Here is a 25,933-nt window from a genome sequence, read left to right on the forward strand (position 1 = left end):
AGAGTCTTTTATATCAAGACATTTCTCAAAACCAGAATATGATCAGGGTGACTTTTGAACACTGGAAATAAATCATGTACTCATCCCGGCAGTAGCCCCCGTGGCACTCAAAATTTCCCTGGAATTTTCTAGTTATTATTATTATTATTATATTCATGGCTGTGTTTCTATATGATTATTTTTAGGTTGTGGCTATTTTGACAGAAGTATGGTGAGTGTTATTCCTTGTATTTATAATTATGTATTTATAGTATACTGTTTTTTTTATTATTAGTGTTTATATAATTGTTTATTGTCTTCTTGTGACCAGAACACTTGCTGGGGCTCTATGACCAAGTTCTCTTAGGATTTGATCACCAGTGACTGAAAACGACTGCCAGCCTGGAAACTTAGTTATGGTGATGTCACACAATGTGTTGAGTTTTTCAGAAACTGTTTCAGGCTTCTCATTTTGATATATGAATCCCTGCATAATGTAGTAGTACATTTTTGTCTGTATTCTCAAAGCCACAAAAATGACTGGTGGATGGCCTGAATAAAATCCCAACACTAATCTGTATAGAATTGTGTTTCTACAGTCTTTTGTGTCATAAAAAAAATCATCGCCCAAAAGCAATCCAATCATCAATCTATTATCCATACCCACTTAACCTGTTCCAAGTCACAACTGGCTGACAGGTCACCACTCTGTCACACAGCTATGGACACGCACATATTAACTCAGTTCTGGTTTTATTGGGCATTGCACAAAATTTGGGACGACTGTTACCATTGTTTCTTTTCATCTGATTATTCTTTGTCTTCTTACTTTTCTCAGCAAAGTGTTTGTGCAGCAAAGTCTGTCAGAGCAAAATTCACTAAAACTGGCAGGTGGCTTGCAAATTCCTGATACTCCCTGACCTCAGGGTGGCCCTACTTTTAAATTTTTTAAGTTTTCAGAATTATCTGAAAAACGACTTGGCTTAGTTGCAAAATTGTTTAATTGTTTTAATCTCTCATTTCATCTGCATCTGGAGTTCTGTTCTAAAAGGTCAATTTAGCTTTTTTTCCACAATCTGCTTTAATACCGATTATTGACAATTGCAGCAATAGTTACACACATTTTATATGATTAAACATTTGTATTTAAAATAATATTCTTGCACACATACATAAGTACTTAGACTTCTAATACTTAATAGTTGTGCTCATATTTATTCTGCATGAGTTAAAAATGTTTCTCTTCATTTTGAATCTAATAGGTACAAAATTCTGTGACACTTAAAAACCCTGCTAAGACTGAAGCTCAGGTTGTTGTGCAGAAAAGGGACCCGTTTATAAAAAAAAAAAAAATTGTCAAAGTAACTTGACAATTGTAACAAAATGTTCCCAGTTTTTCAGAGTTAAGGTGATACTTGTCATTGTTTTGCTATTTCGCTAATTTCCAGTGAGATCAGGCTGAACATCAGAGGTTTTCCTGTGACAAAATGAATCAAGTGCAGTTGTGTCGTGTTTGTCTTCAATTTAATAATTTACATGGAGGTTAAATATTTCCCTCTGTCTTAAAATGTTTATATATTTTAGTGGTGTATATTGTAGCATCTGTTCTTCTGACTGAAATGACTGGGGTAGGTTTCAGAGCTGAGAAGCATCAGTGTGTGTGATCAGAGTTGGAGATGTTCTGCACAGCAGAAGCCGAATCCAGTCCCAGCAGCGAGCCCAGGTAGGACTGCTCTCGAGGGTCAAGCATCTGGTCTGGCCTCACAGGGTGGACGATGTTGGTGGCCTGGGGGGTGAGGGTGTACTTCTCTAAGAATGCCAGATCTGTGGCGGCCTGGTAGCCAGAGTTCTGCTGCTGTCCTTGAGCCTGCATGCTCACAACACTGTGACTTTGGGAGGATAGAGACGAGGCTCCATGAGCACTCAGGTCGCCTTGCGCTCCTCCTGCCATCTGGACAGGAACTAAAGTTACTGGCACGCAGACATTCATAGTTGGAGGGGTGTTTTGGAGGGTTGACTTAGGTTCAGCACGATATGCCTTCGAGGTTTCCTCAAAAGGAATGGAGACTATTTTGTCCTCGCTGAGCGTGCTGAGGGGCTGCTCAGTAAACCGGGTGCTGTGCACATGGTCAACATGGTACTTGAGCTTGTCTTTTCTTTTAAAGGTGGCGCTGCAATGGGGACAGTTAAAAGGACGAGCGTCTGAGTGAATCACCATGTGCTTTGTCAAGGTCTTCTTGATCCGAAATGTCTGGTGGCATTCAGGACATCTGTGGGGTTTCTCACCTGTCACAGCAACACAAGTGGAGATCTGAGTATCATCAATCAAATATACGACCCTCATGATCAAAATATGTTTCTACTGTACTCTCTCTTTTAAGAATAATTGATCATTTTGAAGAGCCCCACCACAGTACAGCGATCGTCCATAGATAGTTTAGCGAGAGTAACAATAGCAGCTCTGTCCTGCTCCATATTTGGTCTGGGGAAATATGGGGAGGTTTACACTCCAGTAATTCCCACTTAAATTACTGTGAGTTATGTTTGAAAACTCATAATCAAATCCTTTGTGCTTGTAAATGTGAAGCATCTTATACTGTTTAAAAATGTGTCTAACCACTCTGCAGCTTGTATGTTATTTTACAGTAAGCATCTAAGACATCTAAAGGTTATGTTAGAACAAATAACAGTTTAATTACATATAATGGGCTAACAAACTTTACAATGCATTACACAATACCACTCTTTTCTTTCCATGTCTTCTCAATGGATCATCAACTGATGAGAATCTAGTAAGAATGATTATTTCTTGCCGAAGACATGTAGCCTCAGTATTTTAGCCATCACCTGTAATATGGTTTAAAACAACACTAGAAAAAGTCACCTGGAAGCAGAATTTTCAACCAATTTTAGCGTTAGCATTAGCTAATGCTAGCTAGCTACAGTTGATAAAAACTGCAAGAGTCAGTTGTCAATTCAGCCAACAAAATCCACAGTTGTCAACTAGAAGTGAGAAGCTGCTTTTGTTTGCTTCGGTGGGAAGATGTACACCCATAGTTTCAAACTTTATAATGAATTTCGAGCGGGAAATCTGCTAAGTTATCATTACAAACCGCAAATATGTGCCGTGCTAGAACAGAAAGCATAGCAACAGGAAGTAATTAAGGGGGCGGGGCTTATTGAAGAGTCAACTGAGAAAGTTGCCTCTTCCACTCTTCTGTTCTCATACACGTTTTAAAGCAAATATATCAATTGACTTCTGTGGGGTTTTTTTTTTACCTGAGTGAGTCCTGAAGTGCATTTCTAGACTGGACTTTCCTTTAAATTCCTTCTTGCAAACCTCACACTGATGCACAGCAGTTTTATACCTGTGAAAAAAAAAATCCTCATTGACAGAGACATAAACCAACAGCATTTGACAAACTTTGAAAGGCACACTGACACTAATAATAACATTTTTTACAACGTTACCAAAAAGAGATTAAGTGTGACTGTGATATATATATGATAACATACTTCTGCCGGACTTTCTCTCCCAAATGAACACTTTTGTAGTGGACAGTCAGATGATCATGGCGCCTGAAGCATTTGCCACATTCCTCACACTGGTGTGCCTTCTCACCTGTAATAAATGTGGGTTAAGTTAAAGTAAATTCTTACTGGAAAGATTAACAGAATATCCCACTGTACTGTATTGTAATATGAAATGAAATTTAAACTGTGTGAAGAAGACAAATTAGACCCTATCACAAAAGGAGATGCCAAAGAAAGACATACGAGATCCCACTGCTGTACTGTACCAGAGTGTATTTTCTGATGTTTGGTCAGGTGATCATGGCGTATAAAGGTTTTCCCACATTCATCACACTCATAGCGCTTGTCATCGTGGTGGACTCTGAGGTGAAGCCTGTCCATGGAACAGTTTGGTCATTATAGGCAACTTCATCAATGACACAAGCCAAACAAATTGAGAGCTTGAAACATTCACAACCCCCAACATCAAACATCTTCTTCAAATCTCACTGGAATCACCTGTAGGAGCTGCCGTGACGGAAACTTTGGCCACAGATACTACAGAGGTGAGGCTTTTCCCCACTGTGGATCCTCAAGTGCTCCCGCAAGGTCGTCCTATGAGGAAAAATCATCATCAAACATGTTTTTTTGCAGCTCTGCATGTCAAAATAAGGGTTTAGATTTTAATAATACATAATATACACACTGCCACCATCTAAAATATCTTGGTGCTCTTCCATATAGGAAAGTGTTTAATGACAGTTTAGGGACAGAGAGACCTACCTTTCCCTTACGGATTTGCCACAAACAAAGCAGGTCCACTTCCTTTTGCCTCCATGAGTACACTCGATGTGTCTCTTTCTGTTACCTGAGTCATTAAACTGTCGGCCACAGATCTCGCAGGGAAAAGGGCCTGAGAATGAGACAGGATATAAACTCTTTTGTCAAATGCATAGATTGCTACAGTAATATAGTTGATGACTAATGTTAATTTATTAGCAGCTGTCATACAGCAGTGAGTTTGCCATTTAGTAGCCTATAGGTTGGAAAGATGCAATAACATCTTTCTGAATTCTCTCTTTTAATATTTAATTGTTAGAAAGTGCATCCATTAGTAAAAGAAAATGTTTATATAAAACTCTAAGAGTTGAAAATTCTTTTTCATGGTACATTTCTTACCTAAGTGGTACTTTTCTTGATGCTTCAGCCTGGCAAACCGTGACTTGAAGTATTCATCACAGAAGGAGCATTTAAAAGGCCGGTCTTGGGTGTGCAGGATCATGTGCTCTTGCAGATGAGGCCTACGGTTGAAGGTCTTCAGGCAAATCTGGTTCATAAAGTCAAAGGTTACAGATCTCTGTTAAATTCTCTCTTTACATTAACTGTAATATATATATTAATTATTACTATTACAAATTAATTCATCCATCATTGTACTTCATAGTTCAAATAGAACAAATAGTTCTAGCTAAATTGGTGTGATCATGTTGTAAAACAAACACCTGTGTCCTGTACTTATGATCAACCTGCATCATCAGGAAAAATATGAAGAATATTCCAAAACTGAAGTCAATTCTTACAGCACATTTCCAGCCTTCACTCTTCCTCTTCCTCTTGGTGAGAAACTCTTGGATGTGATCTGGATGAAACCTGGCGGGGTAGAAGATCATACAGCATGACTGTAGAAGGTTAAGTCATCACGGAGATCCAGAACATAGTGCTATACAAATTGAGCGTTTTATTTCCTATGACTTAACTAGAACTTGGAAAATAATATTCAGTCAGTATGAACACGTAAAGTATTTTTCCAAACTTCATCACCATAGTATCTGCTGACACTTTCATCATTATACGTCTATACTAAACACAATAATACACACGTGTTTAAGGTGCAACACTGTCGATTTCTAGCCAGAGTAGCTCTAGAAATGACAACGTCAGTCAGTCGACCGCTTTAGCCCAGCATGAAAAGCCTCTGCAAATGTGATCCCAAGAGATGATACCTGCTGACTTTTCCTCTAGCACCACCATGAGGATGACCTTTTTTTTTTTTTTTGAAATGCCTCAACAACTTTTGGATGGATTGTAATCATTTTTTTTTTGATTCTTTAAGTTTCCATCTAGCACCATTATCAGGTCAAAACTTTGGTTTATGACCAAATATGTGCAAAATTAATGGCATTCTTATCAGCTTCACCTTTGGCTAATTTACTTTGTTGTTAATGTTAGCATGCTAACACAGTTCACGAAGATTGTACATGTTAAACCTGCAAAAAAATCAGCATGTTTACATTATCACTGACTTGTTAGCATTCAGCTTAAAGCGCCGCTGTGTCCGAGTACAGGCTCGCAGAGCCACAACATGGCTGCAGACTCTTGCGTATGACTGTGATTATCAGAGCATGAAAAACAATCTATTAAAAAAGGATAAAACCATATATTTTCAAAATAATTCAGAGTGAACTGAATGAGTTTTGAGGAAATACTGAATATAAAGTACAACTAGGGAAGGTGTTTGCTGTGACTGTTGGCAAAGACAATTATATCATAAAAAGTGTTTTCACTTCAAGCAAGTTTTTTTACTTTCTTGGCTCTGCCAGCAATATATTTTGTCAAGGCAACTAAAATAGCATGACAACTACTAAGACTGGCTTTTGCCAGATAGGTTGTGTGAAAACCAGATGTTTGCAACAATGACTGTCATCAACAAAGGTATTAGAGTTATCTAACCAAGACAATAATGTTACCTAACACCACATTGTAATAAACCAGTGGAAGCTGGTTAAAACACAAACACCTAACAGTTAACCTATGCTGAATTTAGTTCAGATGACTAACACACTCTGGTAGACTGGATGTTTTGATACAGCTGTGTCTAACCTCCTGACATGCTTGGCCAGGGTTTTCTTGCTGGCATGGAGTTTGTTGCAGAAGGGGCATTTGTGCTCCTTCTTCTGGAAGGGAGCGTCGCTGGCATGCTTCTTCTTGTGCGCGGTCAGGTTAGACTTGGTGGAGTAGCACTGCAGACAGATGTCACACTGGAATGGTTTCTCTCCTGTGTGCACTCTGGTGTGACTCTCATACTTCCCTGAGCAATGCAAGAAAGGTGAATATATATTATCTCAGTAACACATTTGAAACATTTGTATAATCACTCAATAAACATGGCACTAAATATGACTACTGAATTTTACATTGAGTGCCCATCAGGTTGAAGGAAACATACTGTGTTTCTACATAGGACGAAACAGGAGGAGAATCTCTCGTCTACTCAACACAAACACAAGCATAGCTTTTAAAGAGACTTTCTAGCAGTGGCAACAGGTGACAGACAAAAAGGAAATTTGCTGTTTAAATGATTGGCTCTCATTCTTGTTCTTACTTTTTAAACCAGAGAAAAGGGAGAATGGGTAGAATACTAACCAGCAACAATTTCGGATAATTATTTGTCATTAATCAAACAAAATTTCCAAATATTTGCTGGGTTTTTTTCTATTATATACTGGTCTGTACTGAACATCTTTGGAATTTGGACTAATTTCTGACATTTTAAAGGGCAACTTAATTACACTTAATTCACTCACTTAATTAAAAAATTTGATTTATCCATAATGAAAAATAATTGTAAGTTGCAGTCTCACACCCCAACCATGTAAAACTGAATTTATAATCCTATCAATACTAAAAGTGAGTAAAACTAGATGCTCAATAGATCCGATTCTTGTGTTTCGTATCTGTAAAGCTGGCCACGGTTCTCAGTAATACAGCTACCCCTCTACAATAGCCACCACTACTAATGCTTCTACTGCAAGAGGTAACATTAATGATAACACTAATACTCTATGGTTCCCACCTGCACGGTCAAAGGTCTTGTCACATTTGGGACACTTGAGAGTCTTCTTGTTGGAGGTTTGGATGATGACTGGAGCCAGACCCTCGGGGTACACTGGACTCTGGCTGGAGCCTCCCGCTGCTGGCACATGCACTTCCACCTCTCGAACAGCCTGGAGCTCTGTCCTTTCTCCTTCTGCACTCTTGTCAGCTGCATAGACTTCAGCAATTTTCTTTTCAGCAGCCACGTCCTCATTCATGTCTCTTCCCTCTCCCTCCTCATCCTCCTCATCCACTACATCATCCCCCTGAGCTGGTTTAGATGTCTTGTTTGTGTCCAGTTTGGATGTTTGGTTTTCCAAAACCACCTCTCCTGCTTCTTCTACTCCGTCTTCATCCTGCTCTCTGGGTGAGACAGTCCTTTCCTCAGGAGTGTTGACAAAGTACTCTACATCATCTCTCTTATACTTAGTGGGTATTCTCCTCCTACGAGCCGACCTCCTCTGACCTGCCGCCCTCTCTTTCTCAGTTGAGATTTCCTGCTGTACATCAATGTGACTCTCAGCCAAGTGGTTCTGCACAGAGTTTTCAGACCTAAAATGGCGACTGCACGGGGTACTCTGCTCAAATGGGCTCTGGATGTCTGTGTCACATGCTGGCGAGTCACTGGAGGTCGTTTCTACCTCAGGGGACTCTCTTATCTCAGCCTGGGCCTGGATCACACTTACAGGGTGGACGTCTCCTTCTTCACACAGCATCTTTAGTATATCCATCATGTCCAGGAATCGGGCCGCTTCAGTTAGAGCCGGTAGGTCTCTCTCTGCGACAACGCACTCAGAAGTGTACAAAAAGCCAAGCAGGTGTTGGAAAACCGAGTCCTCCACATGGTCCAGGGTGACATGAGTGGTAGCTGGGTTCTTGGACAGCTCAGCGTGGAAGTAGCTGCTCCCATGGGCCAACACCACCTTGTGGGCACTGTAGAGCCTCCCACCCACAGACACAGACACGTCGCAGAACTTCTGCCGGGTCCGGTCCTCATTCAAAAACTTGAGGAGGTTGTGACTGTGCTGCAACATTGTCAGGTGCCTGATTTGTGAGTCTGATCCTGGGACAGTTTCAGAGTTTGGTGGAGCACTGGAGCTTTGCACCGTGCCTGGCTCTGTAACACATTCACTGCTGGCACTGACCAGCCTGCTGCGTTTGGGACGCAGAGGAGTACTAGGCTTTTTCTTCATTGGTGTGTCTGATGGGCCACCATGAATCACTCCTGAAAACCAGAGTAATAGAAACAGTGTTGAGATTGAACATACACAGGTGCTCACCTCTTGATTACTGTGTTTTGATTAAAATTTGATAGGATTATCCAAGAGGCTAGACAGATGTTTTAGGATTAGAGCTGAATTATACGCACAATAATCATATTGCGATTATTTTGACGGGTAAAAATTGTAATGGTGTGATGTTTGCAGTCGTGTTCCCTTACATCTATAGAACATGATTTGTAGGACGGGATATCTCTGTAGCAACACAATGCTTTATTTATAATAGTATGTTGTGACAAATTCTGCCTTTATCAAACATTTGCAGCTTATGCGATTTGAATATTGCACTTGGCCACATTGTAATTTCGATAATACCTCAAATTGTACTTCGCATGTAAATGTACAAGACTTTAACTACACAATGAGAGGATTGACAGCTGACACCGGTAGGACATTGGTGAAAAGTTACCACAAATGTGAAAACCGTGCATGAAAAGATGAACAGTAACGAGTTATTGCTAACGTTTCTCCCATGTATTAACACGGGGCAGAAAGAATGAGCATTAACACTGCACTCAATAGACAACATAGGCCTAACAGACGACATGAAACTAAGCAAGCAAAGGTGTAGATATCCTGAATTATTGACGATGGAGACGCTGCATTTGCAGATTTGCTCCCCACCTCATGGACCCCTCACATTATGACGACCCCCGACGAGCGGACCCCCTCCGGGGAGAGTGTTGACAAACGACCCTTAGTGCTTCCCCGGGAATTAACAATGATATCGGGATGTCTTTTTTAAAGAAATCTTACCTGAGAGATACAGGCCTCGTTTACAAAGTACTGTACACTCCAGCTAACATAAGTGAAGTGGAAAATAAACAGAGGAATAATAATTTCCTGAATATCTGTAACGCCCAACCTCAACATCCTACCAGAAATGTCTGACCCTGCAACAAACTGATCGCCCATTGGCTGTTTCAGCTTGTGTCTTCTACTGCTCTTGTTTAAAGATGTAAACAGAAGAAACAATAATAAACAGCGACGGAAACACGAGCTTTTGATGCTTTCATTCGTATTGTGAGTTCGTAGTTTGTATTGACCGCATAAAAAGTCAAACACGAATTGAACAAAGAGGAGGTGTTGACGAGCAGTATCATAGGTTCACGAGAGGGTTCACCAGACGAGGGAGTCATGGGTAATGTAGTCTGAAAGCTAATAGCATACTTCCATTAGCTGCTCTCATTAACATATCAGTCTTTTACAGCGGTATAAAACAACTAAATATGTTTAGCTAAGTACTGTACTTGAATACAGTTCTGGGTAACTTGTACTTCACTTGAGTAATTTAATTTTAGGTTACTTTATAGTTTCTCAACTATATTTATCTGACAGTTAAACTTACAAGTTACTTTGCAAAATTAAGATAAAAAGTAGGAGTTACAAATGCTGCTTACATGTTAATGCATCAATAATAATAATTCAACAGTATAATATATATTAGCCCATTTTAGCTGAATATTGAGTTCTTTTAAAATATAAGTACATTCGTTGATAGCACCAACCCACATTTACTAAAGTAAGGATTTTACTTGTAACAGAGTATATTTTAAATTGTGGTATTGCTACTTGTACTTGAGTAAAACATCTGATCACTTCTTTCACAATTTTTCTTTTACTTTACTCAAGTAGTTACACGAGCCTATCTAACATTTTATATATATCTGCAAATACACCAGCTACATTTGCATACTTATACAAATTACAATAAACGTATGCTCAAACATAATGATAAACCTGTACAGTACAGTATTTAATAGTTGCTTATATTTTACATATTGGATAATGGCCCCAAATTCTGAGTTATAACATAATGTGGGTGTGACTGTAAAACCTGAGCCAGAGCAAGTGTAAAACTAGTAACACTAAAAAGAGCAGTAAGGCAATTAGCATTACTAAAGAGCAGATTGAATGCTCTAAGGGCTTTTCAGAGAAATAACTTGTGATGAGGTCAGAGGTGTATTAATGACAGAGATCATTCCCAGATTAGAACGAATGGCCTGAGTTTACTTCTTTCAAAGGCTGGGACTCAGTCCAACCAATTGCTGAGACAACTGTGGACACGTCCTGTAGTAGACTACATGTGTTTGTGCACGTGCACACACGTATTTGTGTTTATGCCCATGTTTCAGGGTTTATATTATGTGTAGTTCAATTGTTGGAATATTTCCCTCTACAGAAAACTGAAGATGTAATAAACATCTGAATTACAGTTTGTTCCTCTGCTGAGGTGAGGCTCACCCTCTGTTCCAAAACTCTTCTATCCCATTGGTTTCAATTGTCAAAAGTGAATATCAAAGTTCTGCAAGTGAAAATGTTTGGAGTAAGTCAAATTAGCCTCCTGGATGAACCCCTCCCTTCACCAAGACATGAAATGTGTAAGACATTGTAAGTGCATTAGCTTAATCCCTCCTATCTGGCTCACAGCACTCCAGTGAGCACACACATGCATGGAGGAGCAGAGTTGAAGATGAAGCTGCACACACAAGTGTTCTCCACCTGTCTTTGACTTAAAATTAAGATATTGCCAAACATCTAGTAATTTGGAGGACTTGTTGAGGACAATGTTGAGATACAGCGTGCATGTGTGGATGTTATGGTTGCTTTATGCAGGTAATCTTTGGATTCAGTATAAATGTTGTAACCACAGATGAATATTATTTGCAAATGTTTAGCATATCTTTAAGCCTGTTTAGTGGTATCAATAGGGCAATAATTTGTTTGTATTTCTCTTATTGTCAGCTTGTATATCATATTTGGAAATAATAGCTGAGGTGCTCAATAATTGTATAGTATAATACACAACAAACGTTTGTACAGTTGCTTTATATTCTACATTTATTTCATATGTGTAACATTTTTTGGATTTATACATTTTTAAATTTTGCAATTATATGAGTAGTATGTTTTTAAATTCTTTACTTTTTTGTTTTATTGTCATGTTTCTTTTGTAAGTTCATACATTGATTGTATATTATATATATTATAATGGATTTTTTTCGTATCTGCAGGCACTTTGTCTGGTGAGGACATAAATGAATGTGAACAGCAGCCATGCCAAAATGGTGGCGAATGTGAGAGCCACAATGGAGGATTCAGATGCCTTTGCTCCCAACAGAGCCAAAATGGGCGCTTATATGGTGGGGAGACTTGCACAATTCCACTTTCAGGCTGTGATGACAAACAGTGTGAGAATGGAGGAATATGCTCACCTTTACTTGTAAATGATCAGCACACCTACACATGCATCTGCCTTGCTGGCTTCACAGGCTCAAAATGTGAGACCCCCACAGTCTTCTCATTTGAGTCCAGAGGCTATATGTACATAGAGACACAGCTTCTCGACCCAGAGGCTCCTCTTCATGTCACATTTAGCTTCAAGACAGACAGAGAAGTCGGCACCCTCCTGCAGCGCAGAGTGGACGACCTGCTGCTCAGCATTGAGCTGTTGAATGGGCATCTCTGCCTCTGCAGCCTGAGAGGTCAAGGCTCCAGCACACTGGTTCAAGAGCTCCCAGAGTACTTGTCCAACAACAAGTGGCACACAGTGGAAGCCTCTCTAGGCGGCGTGGTCAGTCTCATCAGGTTGCTCTGCACTGAAGGAAGCTGCACCGGAGACTCCAGCGCTGAGGTCCAGCTGCTTGAGCAAGCCTCTGCTCTCCCCGTGCCAGGAACAGTTCGTCAAAGCCTCTTCATAGGAGCAGTCGGGGGGAGCTGGGGTTTGGACAGAGCAGTGGATGAAGCAGACTACCCACCTGCTTTTCTAGGCTGCTTCAGAGATGTGTTCGTGGACTCACATCTGGTGTTGCCTGTTATAGTACCAGAAGATTCAGACATCCAGGCAAACATCAATGTGGGATGCAGCGACAAAGACAAGTGTGACAACAGCCCATGTCAGAACCGAGGGCGCTGCGTGAGCAAGGGCTGGAGGAGCTACATGTGTGAGTGCCACAGACCATATGAGGGAAACAACTGTGCAGAGGGTAAGCCGTGAACACACACACACACACACTAGCCATTTCACATTTTAATGAAATCATATATTTCAAAATAAGTCCAACTACTTCAGTGGTTCAGTTCTTAATTTTTCTTCCCCTTTCCACTAAGAAAAACCCACCAACTACAATAACAATATGCACACACTGTGCACATGCAGGTGCACAGAGTTGGCTATTTTCTCACCACAAATAACAGTAACACAAAAACAAAATTCAGGTGGAACATTTATTGTCTGTCATCGATTTCAGCACGTTCTCCTTGACACATGACACTGCTGTTGGCAGAATTACAGGAAGTCGTGCTGTGAGAACAGGTACAGGTCGAGTGAAGTTCAACCTCAGTCGCTGCAGAAATCTTAATGGCTAGCTATGAAGAGAGCCACGCCCCACAGGATGATAAAGTTAGTCAGTAGACTTTAAAGGAGCTTAGAGAGCCAGTAGAAATAGCACAGAGAGTTCAGCCATTCAGTCATGTAATTAGAAGGCATCCAGCAACACCTGGGCCAAGGATTTAAAAAACGTGGGTTTCAGGAGCCGACCTGGAACGCCTTTACTTTGACAAATCAGAGAGACTTATGGACTCACGCCATGCAGAGGCATTTTTGTTGGTTGGCATCCTCAGCAGCTTCTTCTGATGAATGAAAAGAGAGCACTCATTGTGAAAACCATGCTGGAAATATTAATCCTCAACCTCACCTTTTTGTCTATACAAACGTTTGTTATGTCAATGAATAGCTTGTGGTCCATAACACTGATGACTCCATAAAAATATTTAGATTGTATAAATATTTTGTTCACTCAAGGAAATAGTTTGACATTTTTGGAAATACTCTTTTTCACTTTGTGGTGTAGAGTTAGATTAAAAAGATCAATACTACTCTCATACGTGCCCATTAAATAGCTGAAGCCAGCACTTAGTTATCTTAGCTTAGCAGACTGGAAAGAGGGGGGATACCATAGACTGTAAATAAAGATGGATGTAGCCTCCGTGACGTCACCCATGGGTTCCTTAAGAACGGTTTTGAAGCTCAGAGTGGACTGCTCCACCATTGCCATCTTGGCAGTACCTGACTCCGCCTAACTCTAGACTAATGCAAAAATGGGCAAGAGGTGAGTCATTAACCTCATAAAGCCTTAATAAAATTTAAACAAGTGGGTTTTATAAAAATTCACTCCATGTTTAGTTTCCACAAAGGGGGAAATTAACTATAGAGACCAAAATGTTTTCTGTACCAGGCTGTCAACATGTTCTGATGTAAAGTTGGGCATTTTAACATGAGACTCTACAGGGATTCACTCGCTTCTGGAGCCAGCCTCAGCTGGCCGTTTGAAGAACTACACTTTTCGGCACTTCACAATACGCTGTATGTTATTTGTTTAATCTGTGCAAAAAGCTAAGTTAAAAAAAATAATTCACTGTTGGCACTGAAGGTCTCATTCACCTGACTATTTCAACCAGCAGAGCCACCTGGAAGTTACTGCTCCGTGCCAAGAAATAGTACAGCACAGAATAACACATGAGATATATTCAATTCATTCTACAGGTGCTGGTGGGCAAATTCTTTTTACCTTACCTGGACAAACCCAGGCTAGCTGTTTCTTCCTGTTTCCAATCTTTATGCTAAGCTAAGCTAACTGACTGTTGACTGGTTTAAAGTCGTATAAATCTTTTCTCCAAAATGTCATCCCATTCCGTTAAAATGTACTTCTCATCAGGCTTTCTCTCTCTGTGCCCATACAGAGTATATCACTGCAAGGTTTGGAAACAAAGATCTGGAGAGTTATGCTGTCTTCTCATTAGACGATGACGCAAGTGATACCTTGACTATATCCATGTTCATTCGCACCAGACAGTCCAGCGGCCTGCTATTCATCCTGGCCAATGGCACCAGCCAGTACCTCCGCCTGTGGCTGGAGGAGGGCAGGGTCAAAGTTCAGGTCAACAACTTTGAGACCCTTGTTGGTCGGGCTACTGTCAGTGATGGCCATTTCCATCTAGTGACTGTGAAGCTGGAAGGCACGGCAGCCACCTTACTCCAGTCAGCTCAAGACCAGGGTTCTATGCCCATCAGGCACATCCGAGCCCATCCTGGGGATCTGGTTTTCATCGGAGGGCTCCCAGACTCAAGGGCCTCTAGATCGTTTGGTGGATACTTTAAGGGTTGTGTCCAGGATCTGAGGATTAACAGCAAACGGTTGCAGTTCTACCCCATAGCGACTCCGGTGGAGTCTTACAACCTGGAGCAGCTCATCAATGTTGAACAAAGATGCAGCAGTGACAATGCCTGTGCTGTGAGTTACATCAATAATGTCATGTTCACTATAATGCCTTGAATGAGCAAGTGACACATTTTCATTCCTTATCTGCACCAATCATGACGGTGGACATTGTTTTAGTCTGTTTGATTTCAACTGTTTTCTCTTGATTAGGTCAACCCCTGTCTCAACGGGGGAGTGTGTTACTCAATGTGGGATGACTTCATCTGTAACTGCCCCCCCAACACTGCAGGGCAGCGCTGTGAGGAGGTTAAATGGTGTGAGCTGTCTCCCTGCCCCACCAGTTCCCTTTGTCAGCCCCGCTCTCAGGGCTTTGAGTGTAAGTCTCCTGAGATCAGAGCCTGTTGTGACATTTTTCCTGTTTTCAAAAGAACATTGTCTTAAAATACACGACTGTGGGTTCAATAAAAGTCTCAGATAATCTCTAAGAATGGCTAAGGAATAGGCTTTATGCTATAAATATCATATTGTGCACAGCCTCTGTTGCTATTCCTGTTCGTGGCATGTAAACAGATTGCCAAGAAAAAGGATCCACAATTAATGGGTGAGCCTTTTGTTATAGCAGCCCGTTTCTGATCTTAGTTTATGTCCACTGACGGGACTGGATGTGGTGTGCAGGCTGTCCCTTCAGGGCCCTCACCAGTGCAGGCACTGATTAATTACTGTGTGACTGATTACAGCATGGAACAGAGTTGAGGCAGGGATCCTACATAGGATTCCTCTAAGACACAGTAATCCCTGGTCAGATTAAGTCTATCGCCACATGCCTGTGGAAGTTTATGATGACAAGTCTTCCTGGAGATGTCACATGTTCACAGAGAGAAAGGGAGGGGAGCTGTTGATCCAGAGTAGCCGCCAGTCCAAGCCATTTCAGCAGGTCACGTTGTTTGCAGTTTGTTCAACACACTGTTTTGTCTGTTGGGCAGTTTAACAGTTTAAAGGCCCTGAAAACCTACTTAGTTTTTTATTTTGAATGATTACATGAATACATTCATTTGCCAAAATAGAACAGTTTAGGTTATTCCACATAAAAAATGCCCTGTAATTGTGTTTTAGTCCTTGGTTTTCTCGTTAGAAGTGGGCAGGGCTCATCTGGAGAAAAGCGATGTCCCATACTTCCATGCACCAAAAAGGATTCAGCAACAAAAACATGATGCCCGTTGCTGGGTTATTGCTTATATTTCCAACAATATCAATCAAGTCTGATCAAAACACACCCTCACAGTCCTGATAAGGTCAATTAACTTCAAGTTGTCGGTGTTTAACTCTTATTAATAATACCCATTCATGTTTTTTTCCAACCCTTAACTTTGGTTGTTGTGTGTTTAGTTTTATATGAGTAACTTAATACCCCCTAAAAATCTTGTCTCTGCTGATCAGCAGTGGTTTAACTTTTTGCTTTCCTGTAGGGATGTACAAGTGTACTTTAGGACACAGTGACACTGCTGTTAGGTGTGGTTACAGATGCAACAAAGGACTCTTCATCTGATTGTGGTCAGGCGGGTGTTGGGTTACTCTTTAAGATTTGAAACCAGGTTTCCAGAGGGTTTTCATGTTCCAAAGGGATAATTATAGTAAGAAAGGGCACTGTGTCTTCGTAATGGAATGACTTAAATGACTGGGAAAACTACATTAAATACTCAAATTCAATTTCAGTTCATTAAGTCTTTTCCATTTCTTTCCTTCAGGTTTGTCTAATGTGACTTTTCGTGTTGAAAGCAGCATTTTGCAATACCGGAGCAACGGAAAAATTAGGCGCAACCTCACCAGTGTGTTCCTCAGCTTCCGCACAAGACAGTCCACTGCCACCTTACTGCATGCACAAAGAGACACACACTACCTCACTATCTCCCTCCAGGACTCTCATTTGGTCATGGAGATACAGGCCAGGGATGACAAGCTGACAGTTCAAAGCCAGGGTCCAATCAGTGATGGAGAGTGGCACACTGTGGCGTTCAGCATGGAGAACAAGACACTCACTACCTCCAGGTGGATCATGGCTGTGGATGGAAGCCAGAAGGAACCTAGCATTTCCAAAACAGCTGCAGGGGACCTGAACTTTCTTAGGGAGGGAGCAGACATTTTCCTGGGGGGACTGAGCCTGGACGCTGGAGTGAAACTGTCTGGCTGTCTGGGAACGGTGGAGATCGGAGGCCTTCTTCTCCCTTTCCACCTGGACATGGAGTTGAATCTCCCGAGACCTCAGGAGGAGCAGTTTACGAGGATAAATAGCAACTCAGCACCACAATACGGCTGCTGGGGAACCAGTGTGTGTGCACCCAACCCTTGTCAGAACCAGGGTGTGTGTAAGGACCTTTTTGACCTGCATCACTGCACGTGTCCCTCCGAGTGGACAGGGCCGCTGTGTCAAGACTCGGCAGACAGCTGCGCCTCCAGCCCCTGCATCTACGGCAACTGCACCAACCTACCTGGGGGATTCAGGTGTGTGTGTGAGCTGGGGTACAGTGGTGAACAGTGTGAGGAAGAAGTCGACATGTGTGAAAACAGCAACTGCAGCTATGGCGCCACGTGCCTCAAAGGCTTCCAGACCTACACATGCCTCTGCCCTCAAAATCTGACAGGCCTATACTGCGAGTGAGTTCGTCAACACTTTATCAATATCTTCCTGACAAACTGACGAGTGAACAGTAGCACACACTCACAACAGATTAACAAGTAGTTATTTGAACTGATTTATTAATTTGTCTCTTACAGTGACAAAATCCCAGAAATCCCATGGTACATTGAGATAAACCCGTAAGTGCTTCTACATTAAACTATAAGAACATTTCCATTGTTTTGTTAAACCAAGTAAATATTAACTTTACCAGACTGGAGGTTATTGACATGTATTGTTGTGTTCTTTTGTCCGTTAAGACTTCCTCTGTTGCCTGTATCTACGTGCATGGGTACAAGATGGAAATACAGCTGCTTTAATGGAGGGAACTGCTCTGAAACAGACAACACCTGTTACTGCCTGCCTGGTTTCACAGGACAGTGGTAGGACATGTATAATAATATTTAATCCTCTTTACACCCCGGGGGCAGAGAACCTAATGGGGTCGTGAGATATTGAGACAGGGCCATTAGGATTTCTCCCACTGATCTATTGATATGTCTGTGATATGAAATTAACTGAAATAATTAATTAGGTATTATGGTATTTCCTCAAATTGAATAGGAGTTGATTAAAAGCTGGCTCTGCAGTAATGGGAAGGGGCGTGGGCAACACGAATAAATACAGGCTGGGGGAGAAACAAAGGGCGGATAAACTGGTGTCTGTTATATATTGTGCACACCAGTTAAGCATAATGTCCATTTCTACCACTTTCATTTAATACATTCAACAATATAATCATGCTATTTTCAACACTTTGTTGTGCTGGATTACTCATCTAAAGTATTTGATTCAATCATTCTGATCCACTTTGCTGTTTGCTGTCTAATGCAGTAGCTTCAACAGGGCAAAGGTCATAATGAGTCTTCTTACCAAAATATGACCAATTATACTAATCAGACAGAGGGAATTAGAAATAAAGACCCACCGCCAATAAAGGCCTGTTACTTTTCTGTAGTTGAGGTAAATAATACAGAGTAGCTGCCATTACACTGAAAAGGCTGACAAAACACTGCACCAGAAATGTGCTGAAAGTTGCTGTCGTCAATATTTTTACATTAACACTGGATCAAACGGGTGTGTAATGTAAGGTGTTGTTTGAATTGCCAAAACCACAAAAAAAATGACCCAGGTTTGTAGTTTCCCTCATTTGTACAGAGCATTTTAGTGTCTTTCAGCTCATCGTTTTCTTTATACAACTCATAACTTGACTGGTTTTGTTCACTCTCATTACTCTTGAGTTGTTTCTAGATACAGCATAGAGCTGTTTTCCACACAATAGCTGTAAAAGCTAATAGCCCATTACCAAACTGCAAAGACAGACAAAAGTTAGCAACTAGCCGGTGAAAATAGCGGAGCATTCAGCAGCAAAAGAGCCAGATGTTTCCCTCAGGGGTAGGCGGAGCCAAAAAACAGAGGTGTTTTGTCAGGTGGTCAGAAACACATCTCCAAATGAATGGTAATGTTGCTTCTGTTAGGTGTGCAGATTTAAGCCACTGTTTGCTAACAAATTTAAAGGTGATGATGTCATTGTGGCTTGTTTCTGCCGCCCCCAAGTGGCCAGTTACTGATTTAAGCTTGCCATTTGTACCAATATGTTTTACAAGATGCTCTTTTCCTGTTTTGTTCCATAATACTTCTCTCCTTATTCTCCTTCCCAGGTGTGAGAAGGATGTGGATGAATGTGCCTCAGACCCGTGTATGAACGGAGGCTTCTGTGTCAACTACGTGAACAGTTTTGAGTGTGTGTGTGATATGAATTACTCTGGGATACACTGCCAAATGGACGTCAGTGACTTCTACTTGTACCTCTTCTTGGGCCTGTGGCAGAACCTCTTCCAGCTGGTGTCCTACCTTGTGATACGCCTCGACGATGAGCCAGAAATTGAGTGGGGGTTCCACGTTAATGATTAGGCCTCTCTTTGTCTGTTGTGGTCAAATTTGACTATTGGTCAAGAAAGAGGGTCACATTGGAGTACATGTGACTAATTTAGGGAAATGTCATGTAATCATGTACTGTGTTATCACAAAACTGCACACAGCACAGCAGCCTGTCTGTAATCCTTTATACAAAAGGGAGGAGAAAATCACAACATCTGTGGATGAATTCAGCTTTCTCTGGACAGGCTGCTTCTTCACTGCTGTATGAGTGATAGTTGGAGCAAATATATCTACCCACACGGTCTCAATAGTGAAGCGAAGCTCTTCTCTTTCATGGTATCTTGTGATTTCACTTGATAAATGAGCTGCATATTGCAGCATTGACTGGATCTCCATTGCAAAAAACAAAGTGGACAATTTTCTCAGCAACCAAAAGTCTGTATTCCAAAACTTGTTCCCTTAATATCAGAGTTTCGACCTTGTTACTGCTTTTTGGATAAAGTCACACCCGTGAGTTTTTCTGATATCAGTTCTGCAAACAACAGTTAATGCGAGGAGTGAGTTCACAAGACCAGAAGAGAGAGTAGTGCTGCAATAAACATATATTTGGTGTGAATTTATATTCCATTATATCTCGTGTACTGACAAGGTCTGTAATAGAAATGTGTCTGTTGTAAACAGATTTATTTGGTAATGAATATTACATATTTTACCATATTTATTACAGTATATTCATGCATTTTATCTGGTTCTCATACTGAAAACCAGTTTTTCCTGTGCCTTAAAAATTTCCACTTTTTTTCTGGAGCACTGTTTTCTAACCAGTGTATATTTTATAACTGTTCAGGGACCCACTCAGATACAGTTATAATGTGCTGGAGATTAATAAAATACCTGTCTATAGCTAAGAAGTTGTGTATTTACAAATACTTATGTGACCTAGAATAGATTAATACAGGACATGCTGCATGCAGTGCATACAGCACCTGATCTGTAAGATGAAACATGAAATAAACTTTGTGAAATGTTGGAAACACGCTTTTATTTAAAACTTTATTTACACATTTCCTATTAGGCAACAAACAAAAATAATAAATTGGAGACTGAGTCCAGTTCTATAACTTTCTTTAGAAACAAAATACACCTACTTCCTACTCAGTCATCTGGTGCTAACAGAAACTATGATGCAAAATATCTCAAACTACAAGTCGACAATGCAAGATTAGACTTCAAAAAACAAAGTGCAAATAAGGTGAACAGATATTTTAAACATCAACACAGACATGAACCATGACGGGTTAGATCCATTTCAACAGGCAGTCAGTTCAGTAAGGCTCTGTTGGTGCACTGTTGATGTGTAAACTCCCAGAACAATAAGATGTTTTCTTTTATTAAATAACATGCCTGATTAAATATTGATCATATAAATACAGCTATCATACAAGGATCATGGTTTAGCATGAACAGTGCACCACACACAGAAGTGAGTCTCTCCTGCTGAGATCACCTATATATCCTCACAGTGCTGTAAGGCTGTGAGCTGGGAGAGAAGCCCTGCACTTAGAGAGAGTGTGGGCTGCTGATTTTATACCCAAATTCGAAGCAGCACATATTATGAGCAATACCCATAGACATACAACTGTAAGATACTCGTCAGCCCTCTTCATGGAGCTTACAGTCACAGAGCTCTTTGTAGATCCTCTTGCGTATCTTTGGTATGTCCTCCTGTGAAAACTGAAGAGGTTTTGCGAGTGCCAGGCATCTAGAATACTGAAAAGGAGAGCAAAACAGAATTATTACGCAATTAGCAAACAGTTTTTTAAAAAATGGAAAGGATAATGACTAAATTCATGAATACTAAGCAGGCAAAGCATGTTACCTCCAACACAAAAACTCCACAGTCATTTTCATTAGTCTGCTGTGGGATTTTCTGTGAAGGACAGCAGGGGGAGACAAGACATCATGTCAGTTTGCAGAGCGAATCTCCAGCAGATGATGCCTCCAACCTGCACGATGCCAGCTTTCCTCATTTCAGGGCAAAACATACATACCTCATCGAACGACACTGCCCAACCATTTTCAAAAGCCGTTTGCTGCTTCTCCTTTGCTTCTGTCATCAAGTATTTCAGGATGTTCTATTGTAAGCAAAGCATCAAGAAAAACACACGTTTTACAGATGTGGATTTATGATTACTTGCAGCCGAAATGTTTATATATACACAGTATATTGTTAGAATGACAAAATAAATTTCATGAAATCTGTTATTACCCTTGCAACTTTCTGGAGCGCGTTCCCTTGAGAGTCGTAAAGGCAGATCTTCTTTTTGACAAAGTCAGCAGTCACCAGACACCAGTGAACCTCCAGGTGGATGGGCACCAAAAGCAGACTCTTAGAAAACAAATCCACCTGTGCAGAAGAGATGGAGTTAAAACCCACTCTTTCTGTCAAAAGTCAATGTCATCACATTATAATTTGACGATGAAAAACATTTTTTTTCCGTCTTAAAACCAACCTGCTTTGTCCATCTCTTAACACCATCATATCCTTTAGTCATGAGCTGCCGGTGGAAGAAGCTGTTGAGAAAGTGGACCTAGGAGTGGAGACAGAGGGAGATAATAGTAACCGAACTACAGTTATAAAACAACAACAATGTAGGTCTGTGCAGGTTCGTGTGTTTTTATTTGTTGAAATCCTTTTCTTGTCAGCTTATGAGAGTAAAACACACTGGGTAAGCTTTAAAAAGCATATGTACAATTACCATTGTCTTAAGGATCTTTCAGTATTTGTATAGATAAGAGTTCAAGTCTAGCATAAAGGCAAATACTGTGATTAATTAAAGTAATGGGTCATTTTGGGAAATACGCACTGGATTGTCTGGTAACTTCACAGTGAAGACAAGACTCAAGCTAATGGTCATGAAATTGAAACAGTTGAATGTTATAATACTTGGGTCTCTGGTTGGACACCTCGTTTATGACCCATGTGAAACACCTATCAAGCGAACTGAAGGTAAAAACTGGATTTCTGTACAGAAACAAATCATGTTTCTCTTCTGTTGGACGAAAGACCAATGAACAATCTACAATTCTGTCTGCTCTTGATTATGGTGATGATGTATATATATGTGATTCTCCCACCACGCTGAAACCTCTGGACTCTCTATCACAGCACACTGCGCTTCATCACAGGTGACACTGTTTTCACTCACCATTGCTATCATATCTGAAAAGTCGGGACGGTCCACCTTAACAAATAGTAGGAAGCAGCATTGTATGTTGTTCATTTATAAGGTTCTGCTAGAAAAACTTCCAAATTACTTCTGCTCTCTGGTAACATTTAAATACAGCACTTACACATCAGGTCACAGGACATTTTAACTTCAGCTGTTCCTCCCGTTTTTTTTATCTTTGGACTGAGCCAGGTTAAACGTTTCCTCCTGTTACCAGCTATATGCTAAGCTAAGCTAACTAGCCGCTGCACTAGCTACCGTAGAGACATAAGAGTGGTATCAGTTTTCTCATCTAACTTTCAGTAAGAAAGCAAATGAGCATATTTCCTAAAAAGTTGAACTGTTCCTTTAATTACTGGCAATATTTAAATAGCCCTGGTGAGTAAAAATTTTCATGCATCTGATGCTTTGATTATAATTAAAGAAAAAACATTCAAGCTTGTTAAGTTCATTAGATTACCTTGTGACTGGCAGATTCCACGATCAATTCTCCATACATGTTCATGACCTTAAGCAGAAACAAAAATATTTATATGCAGTTGTAGTAAAAAGTAAAAAAGTAAATACAACCCCTGCAGCAAACAGACATTTTCTTCATGTTAATGCACTGTATCCTTTTTATTTAATCTACTCAAAAAATATCAAATATCAATAATCAATCAAAAATCAATAGCAATTTTGCTTATAGAGCAGGGTCAGGATATACATTTGTCAGACCACAAAGCTGTCAAAGTAATAGTGCATTAACATTTGAAGAAAGGTTGAGTTTTTGATGTGTGTTTGCTGGTTGGATTTACTTCTTTAAAACAAAATATGTCACTTGTCCAAACCTTTGCTTACAACTGTGCCAGTTCCATTCAGAATAAACATTAAGGCTTTTGCTCATCACACAAAATCTCTCCACTCTGAAATCTGCATGAGAACTGAAACTCGAGGTGTGATGGATCATTACCTGGTCGTTGAGCCAGTTCTGATCTGCCAGTGTCAACAAATCATCCAGTGTCAGTGTGTGTTTCTTGTAGACCACCTGGAAGGAGGGCACAAGCTTCTGAACGATCGCAGTTCTGTATTTGGTAACCTCTGAGAAAATTATATTTTTCCTGCAGAAGTAAGAAAACATAAAATGATTGGTGTAGGAATAAAATCATTTCAGATACCACTCCCACTGTTGCACTTGTAAACACACATTTAACACATCACAACTAAAAAAAAAAAAGTACGAGACATTTTAATCTTGCAAACTGAGAGAATCACAAGATTCAACAAGATTTACCTGTCACTGAAATCACTATTAAACTTCCTCTTAAGATGTCTCAACACGTCGCTCTTTTGTAGCGGGATGAAACTTCCATATATTCTGTAGAAGCCATCGAGGAATTCTAGAGAAACATCGAAACACCGTTATCTCAAATAGCTGTCAAAAACAGAAATGGAAATCCAAAGTAAAGGTTAAAAAAAAAAAGGGTTAAAGCGAAAAAACATCTACCGTGGATGTCCTTAGTCAGGGCTCTAAGGCCGACATCAGTGACAGAAGACTTGTTACTGGTGAATCTCTCATCGGTGTCTTCGCTTTGAGCCTGGTCCTGACCTGGAGTGACATTAGTGTGCTGTCCTGATGGGCAGTTGACTTCAAGCCTTTGAGGAGGTATCATTGTCCTTGGTGCCTTAAACAGCGTAATCCCTCTATCTGCCTCACTGTCCTCTGTGCTCAGCAGGGGTTTGACAGTGCAAGAACATTTAGAAGGATCTGCAATTTCACAAAACTTCCCAAAGAGTTCTGTTGTTGGAGATGGTATGGTTTGAGTTATGGTAGCTGCAGCAGCATTCGTGTCTGTAACCTGGTCGTGTAAGGAGCTGGAAGCAGTGAAAGTTTCTGACAGACTGACAGATTCACGGGGCTTCAGCAGGCAATCCTCCCCTCTAAGTGTGTCTTCTGAAGCTTCACCACCAATTGGTGACACAACAGATGAAGCTCTGGCTTGCGAATTTTCTAAGTTCAGTGTCCGGTACATTGGAACTTTCCTTTTATTTTTCTGTGATTGTGCCTTTAAACTGAGACAGGGGCTGGAGCCAGAGCTGATCCCACAAGCTCTTTTCTTTGCTTTGTAAATCCCAAAACGGCATTTCTCTCTTCGCTTCCTCCACATCCAAAGCTGTAATTTACAATACAAGCGTCTCTTGGTTCGCCTGGACAGATGAGAAACTCCCTTGACTGAAGACATGAAGCCCTTCTTCCTCTTGAGGTACTTTGCTTTGCTCCTGTGGCTCTGTGTTCGGTGCATCTGGGAGAGACTGATGGAGGATCACATGAGAACATGGAGTTGTGGGTATCCTTACAGCTGCAGGAGGGGCAGGTCTGAGTCAGAAAGCTCAAACGCAACAGTGCTGAATCTGGATTTTATTTTGTCTTCTTCGTGCAAGGAGATACTCAGTTTACAGGCCATGGTCTGCGGTGACCTTGTGTTTGCTTCCACTTCTGGCAGCGTACTCAGCAGAGTAATGGGCAGCCTGAACATCTGCTGCAAGAGAATGGATGTGTTGTTACATGCAGTGTTTCTACACATGTTCATCTCACTTTGTCGTTAAGGTTACACTAAGTGACCTTAAGAACAAAGTCACTTTTTTCTTAAATTTGAACAGTTTTCTTTGTTATGAATGAGCATTATGACTGGGAAATACAGCAGTACTGAGCAGTGGTTGAATGTAACTGAGTAGTTGCAATTTCTACTTCAGACTTCTACTCCACTATTTTTCAGCATTTAATTTATTCAACAGCTGTTGCTACTCAAGACATACAATACTGTGCTAAAATTTTAGGTGCTTAGGATGTTTAGATTCTTGCCAATCAAACAGCCCCATCAGGGAGGCAATTGATTGGTCCAAGATTCATTCTGCAGCATGGAAACAACACCAGACACGCAGCCAGAGTCATTAAGACCTATCTTCAGAGACAAGAATGAACAGGGAGTCCTGAAACACATGGTGTGCAGGTGTATTAAGGAGAACTGGTGCTGGTTTAAAGGCGAACAGAGGTCACAGCAAATACTGATTAGGTTTTTTCTACTTAATGGACTTTGTATGATGTTAATTGATAAACAAAAACTACCCATTGTATTGTGTTTGAAAGGATCCTCAATTCACTTTTATAACCTTTAACTTTTGCACAGTTCTGTGTGGTACATTTTATGTAAGGGGGTAAAAATCACCTACAGCATTAAAATGACACATCATGTTAGCATGTATCACTGCTGCATAGTAACTACTTTGCATTTTGTTAATGTT

General features: G+C 40.7%; 3 protein-coding genes and 1 long non-coding RNA gene across 5 annotated transcripts in view; 2 read left to right on the top strand and 2 right to left on the bottom strand.

Moving 5' to 3' along the window:
• LOC147819181 (uncharacterized) overlaps positions 1-553 on the top strand; it is a 3,759-nt gene extending 3,206 nt beyond the window's left edge. Inside the window, exons 2-3 of the long non-coding RNA XR_015437183.1 lie at positions 186-211; positions 311-553. This is a non-coding gene — a long non-coding RNA (uncharacterized LOC147819181). The remainder of the gene's footprint in view (positions 1-185; positions 212-310) is intronic.
• Positions 554-1,322: 769 nt separating this feature from the next.
• zbtb41 (zinc finger and BTB domain containing 41) lies at positions 1,323-9,688 on the bottom strand. The gene is made up of 11 exons (XM_023405047.2): positions 9,402-9,688; positions 7,346-8,590; positions 6,373-6,580; positions 5,073-5,142; positions 4,672-4,819; positions 4,276-4,405; positions 4,012-4,107; positions 3,780-3,886; positions 3,496-3,601; positions 3,259-3,347; positions 1,323-2,265 (listed from the first exon to the last, which is right to left on the bottom strand). The coding sequence occupies exons 2-11, from the start codon at positions 8,556-8,558 to the stop codon at positions 1,631-1,633; spliced, it is 2,802 nt and encodes a 933-aa protein (XP_023260815.1). The 5' UTR covers positions 8,559-8,590; positions 9,402-9,688; the 3' UTR covers positions 1,323-1,630.
• Positions 9,689-11,113: 1,425 nt separating this feature from the next.
• LOC111654155 (protein crumbs homolog 1-like) lies at positions 11,114-20,402 on the top strand. Its single transcript, XM_023405048.2, has 8 exons — positions 11,114-11,261; positions 11,660-12,631; positions 14,388-14,938; positions 15,077-15,242; positions 16,612-17,518; positions 17,639-17,680; positions 17,801-17,923; positions 19,202-20,402. Exons 1-8 carry the CDS (start codon positions 11,213-11,215, stop codon positions 19,452-19,454), a joined length of 3,063 nt encoding a protein of 1,020 aa, XP_023260816.1. The 5' UTR covers positions 11,114-11,212; the 3' UTR covers positions 19,455-20,402.
• A 44-nt stretch (positions 20,403-20,446) lies between these two features.
• On the bottom strand, positions 20,447-25,166 carry LOC111654156 (sentrin-specific protease 5-like). Of its 2 annotated transcripts, XM_023405052.2 has the most exons (9): positions 24,138-25,166; positions 23,925-24,030; positions 23,604-23,751; positions 23,112-23,159; positions 21,935-22,012; positions 21,691-21,828; positions 21,473-21,556; positions 21,301-21,351; positions 20,447-21,191 (listed from the first exon to the last, which is right to left on the bottom strand). In XM_023405052.2, exons 1-9 carry the CDS (start codon positions 24,931-24,933, stop codon positions 21,075-21,077), a joined length of 1,566 nt encoding a protein of 521 aa, XP_023260820.1. In that variant the 5' UTR covers positions 24,934-25,166; the 3' UTR covers positions 20,447-21,074. The 2 variants fall into 2 exon arrangements, with proteins under 2 accessions (XP_023260820.1, XP_023260821.1); XM_023405053.2 differs by lacking the exon at positions 21,301-21,351.
• Between the last annotated feature and the right edge of the window lie 767 nt (positions 25,167-25,933).

This window comes from Seriola lalandi, unplaced genomic scaffold, assembly GCF_002814215.2.
Source record: "Seriola lalandi dorsalis isolate HSWRI2012SDOR001 ecotype SW California unplaced genomic scaffold, Sedor1 jcf7180002054261, whole genome shotgun sequence".
Taxonomy (NCBI): Eukaryota; Metazoa; Chordata; class Actinopteri; order Carangiformes; family Carangidae; genus Seriola; species Seriola lalandi.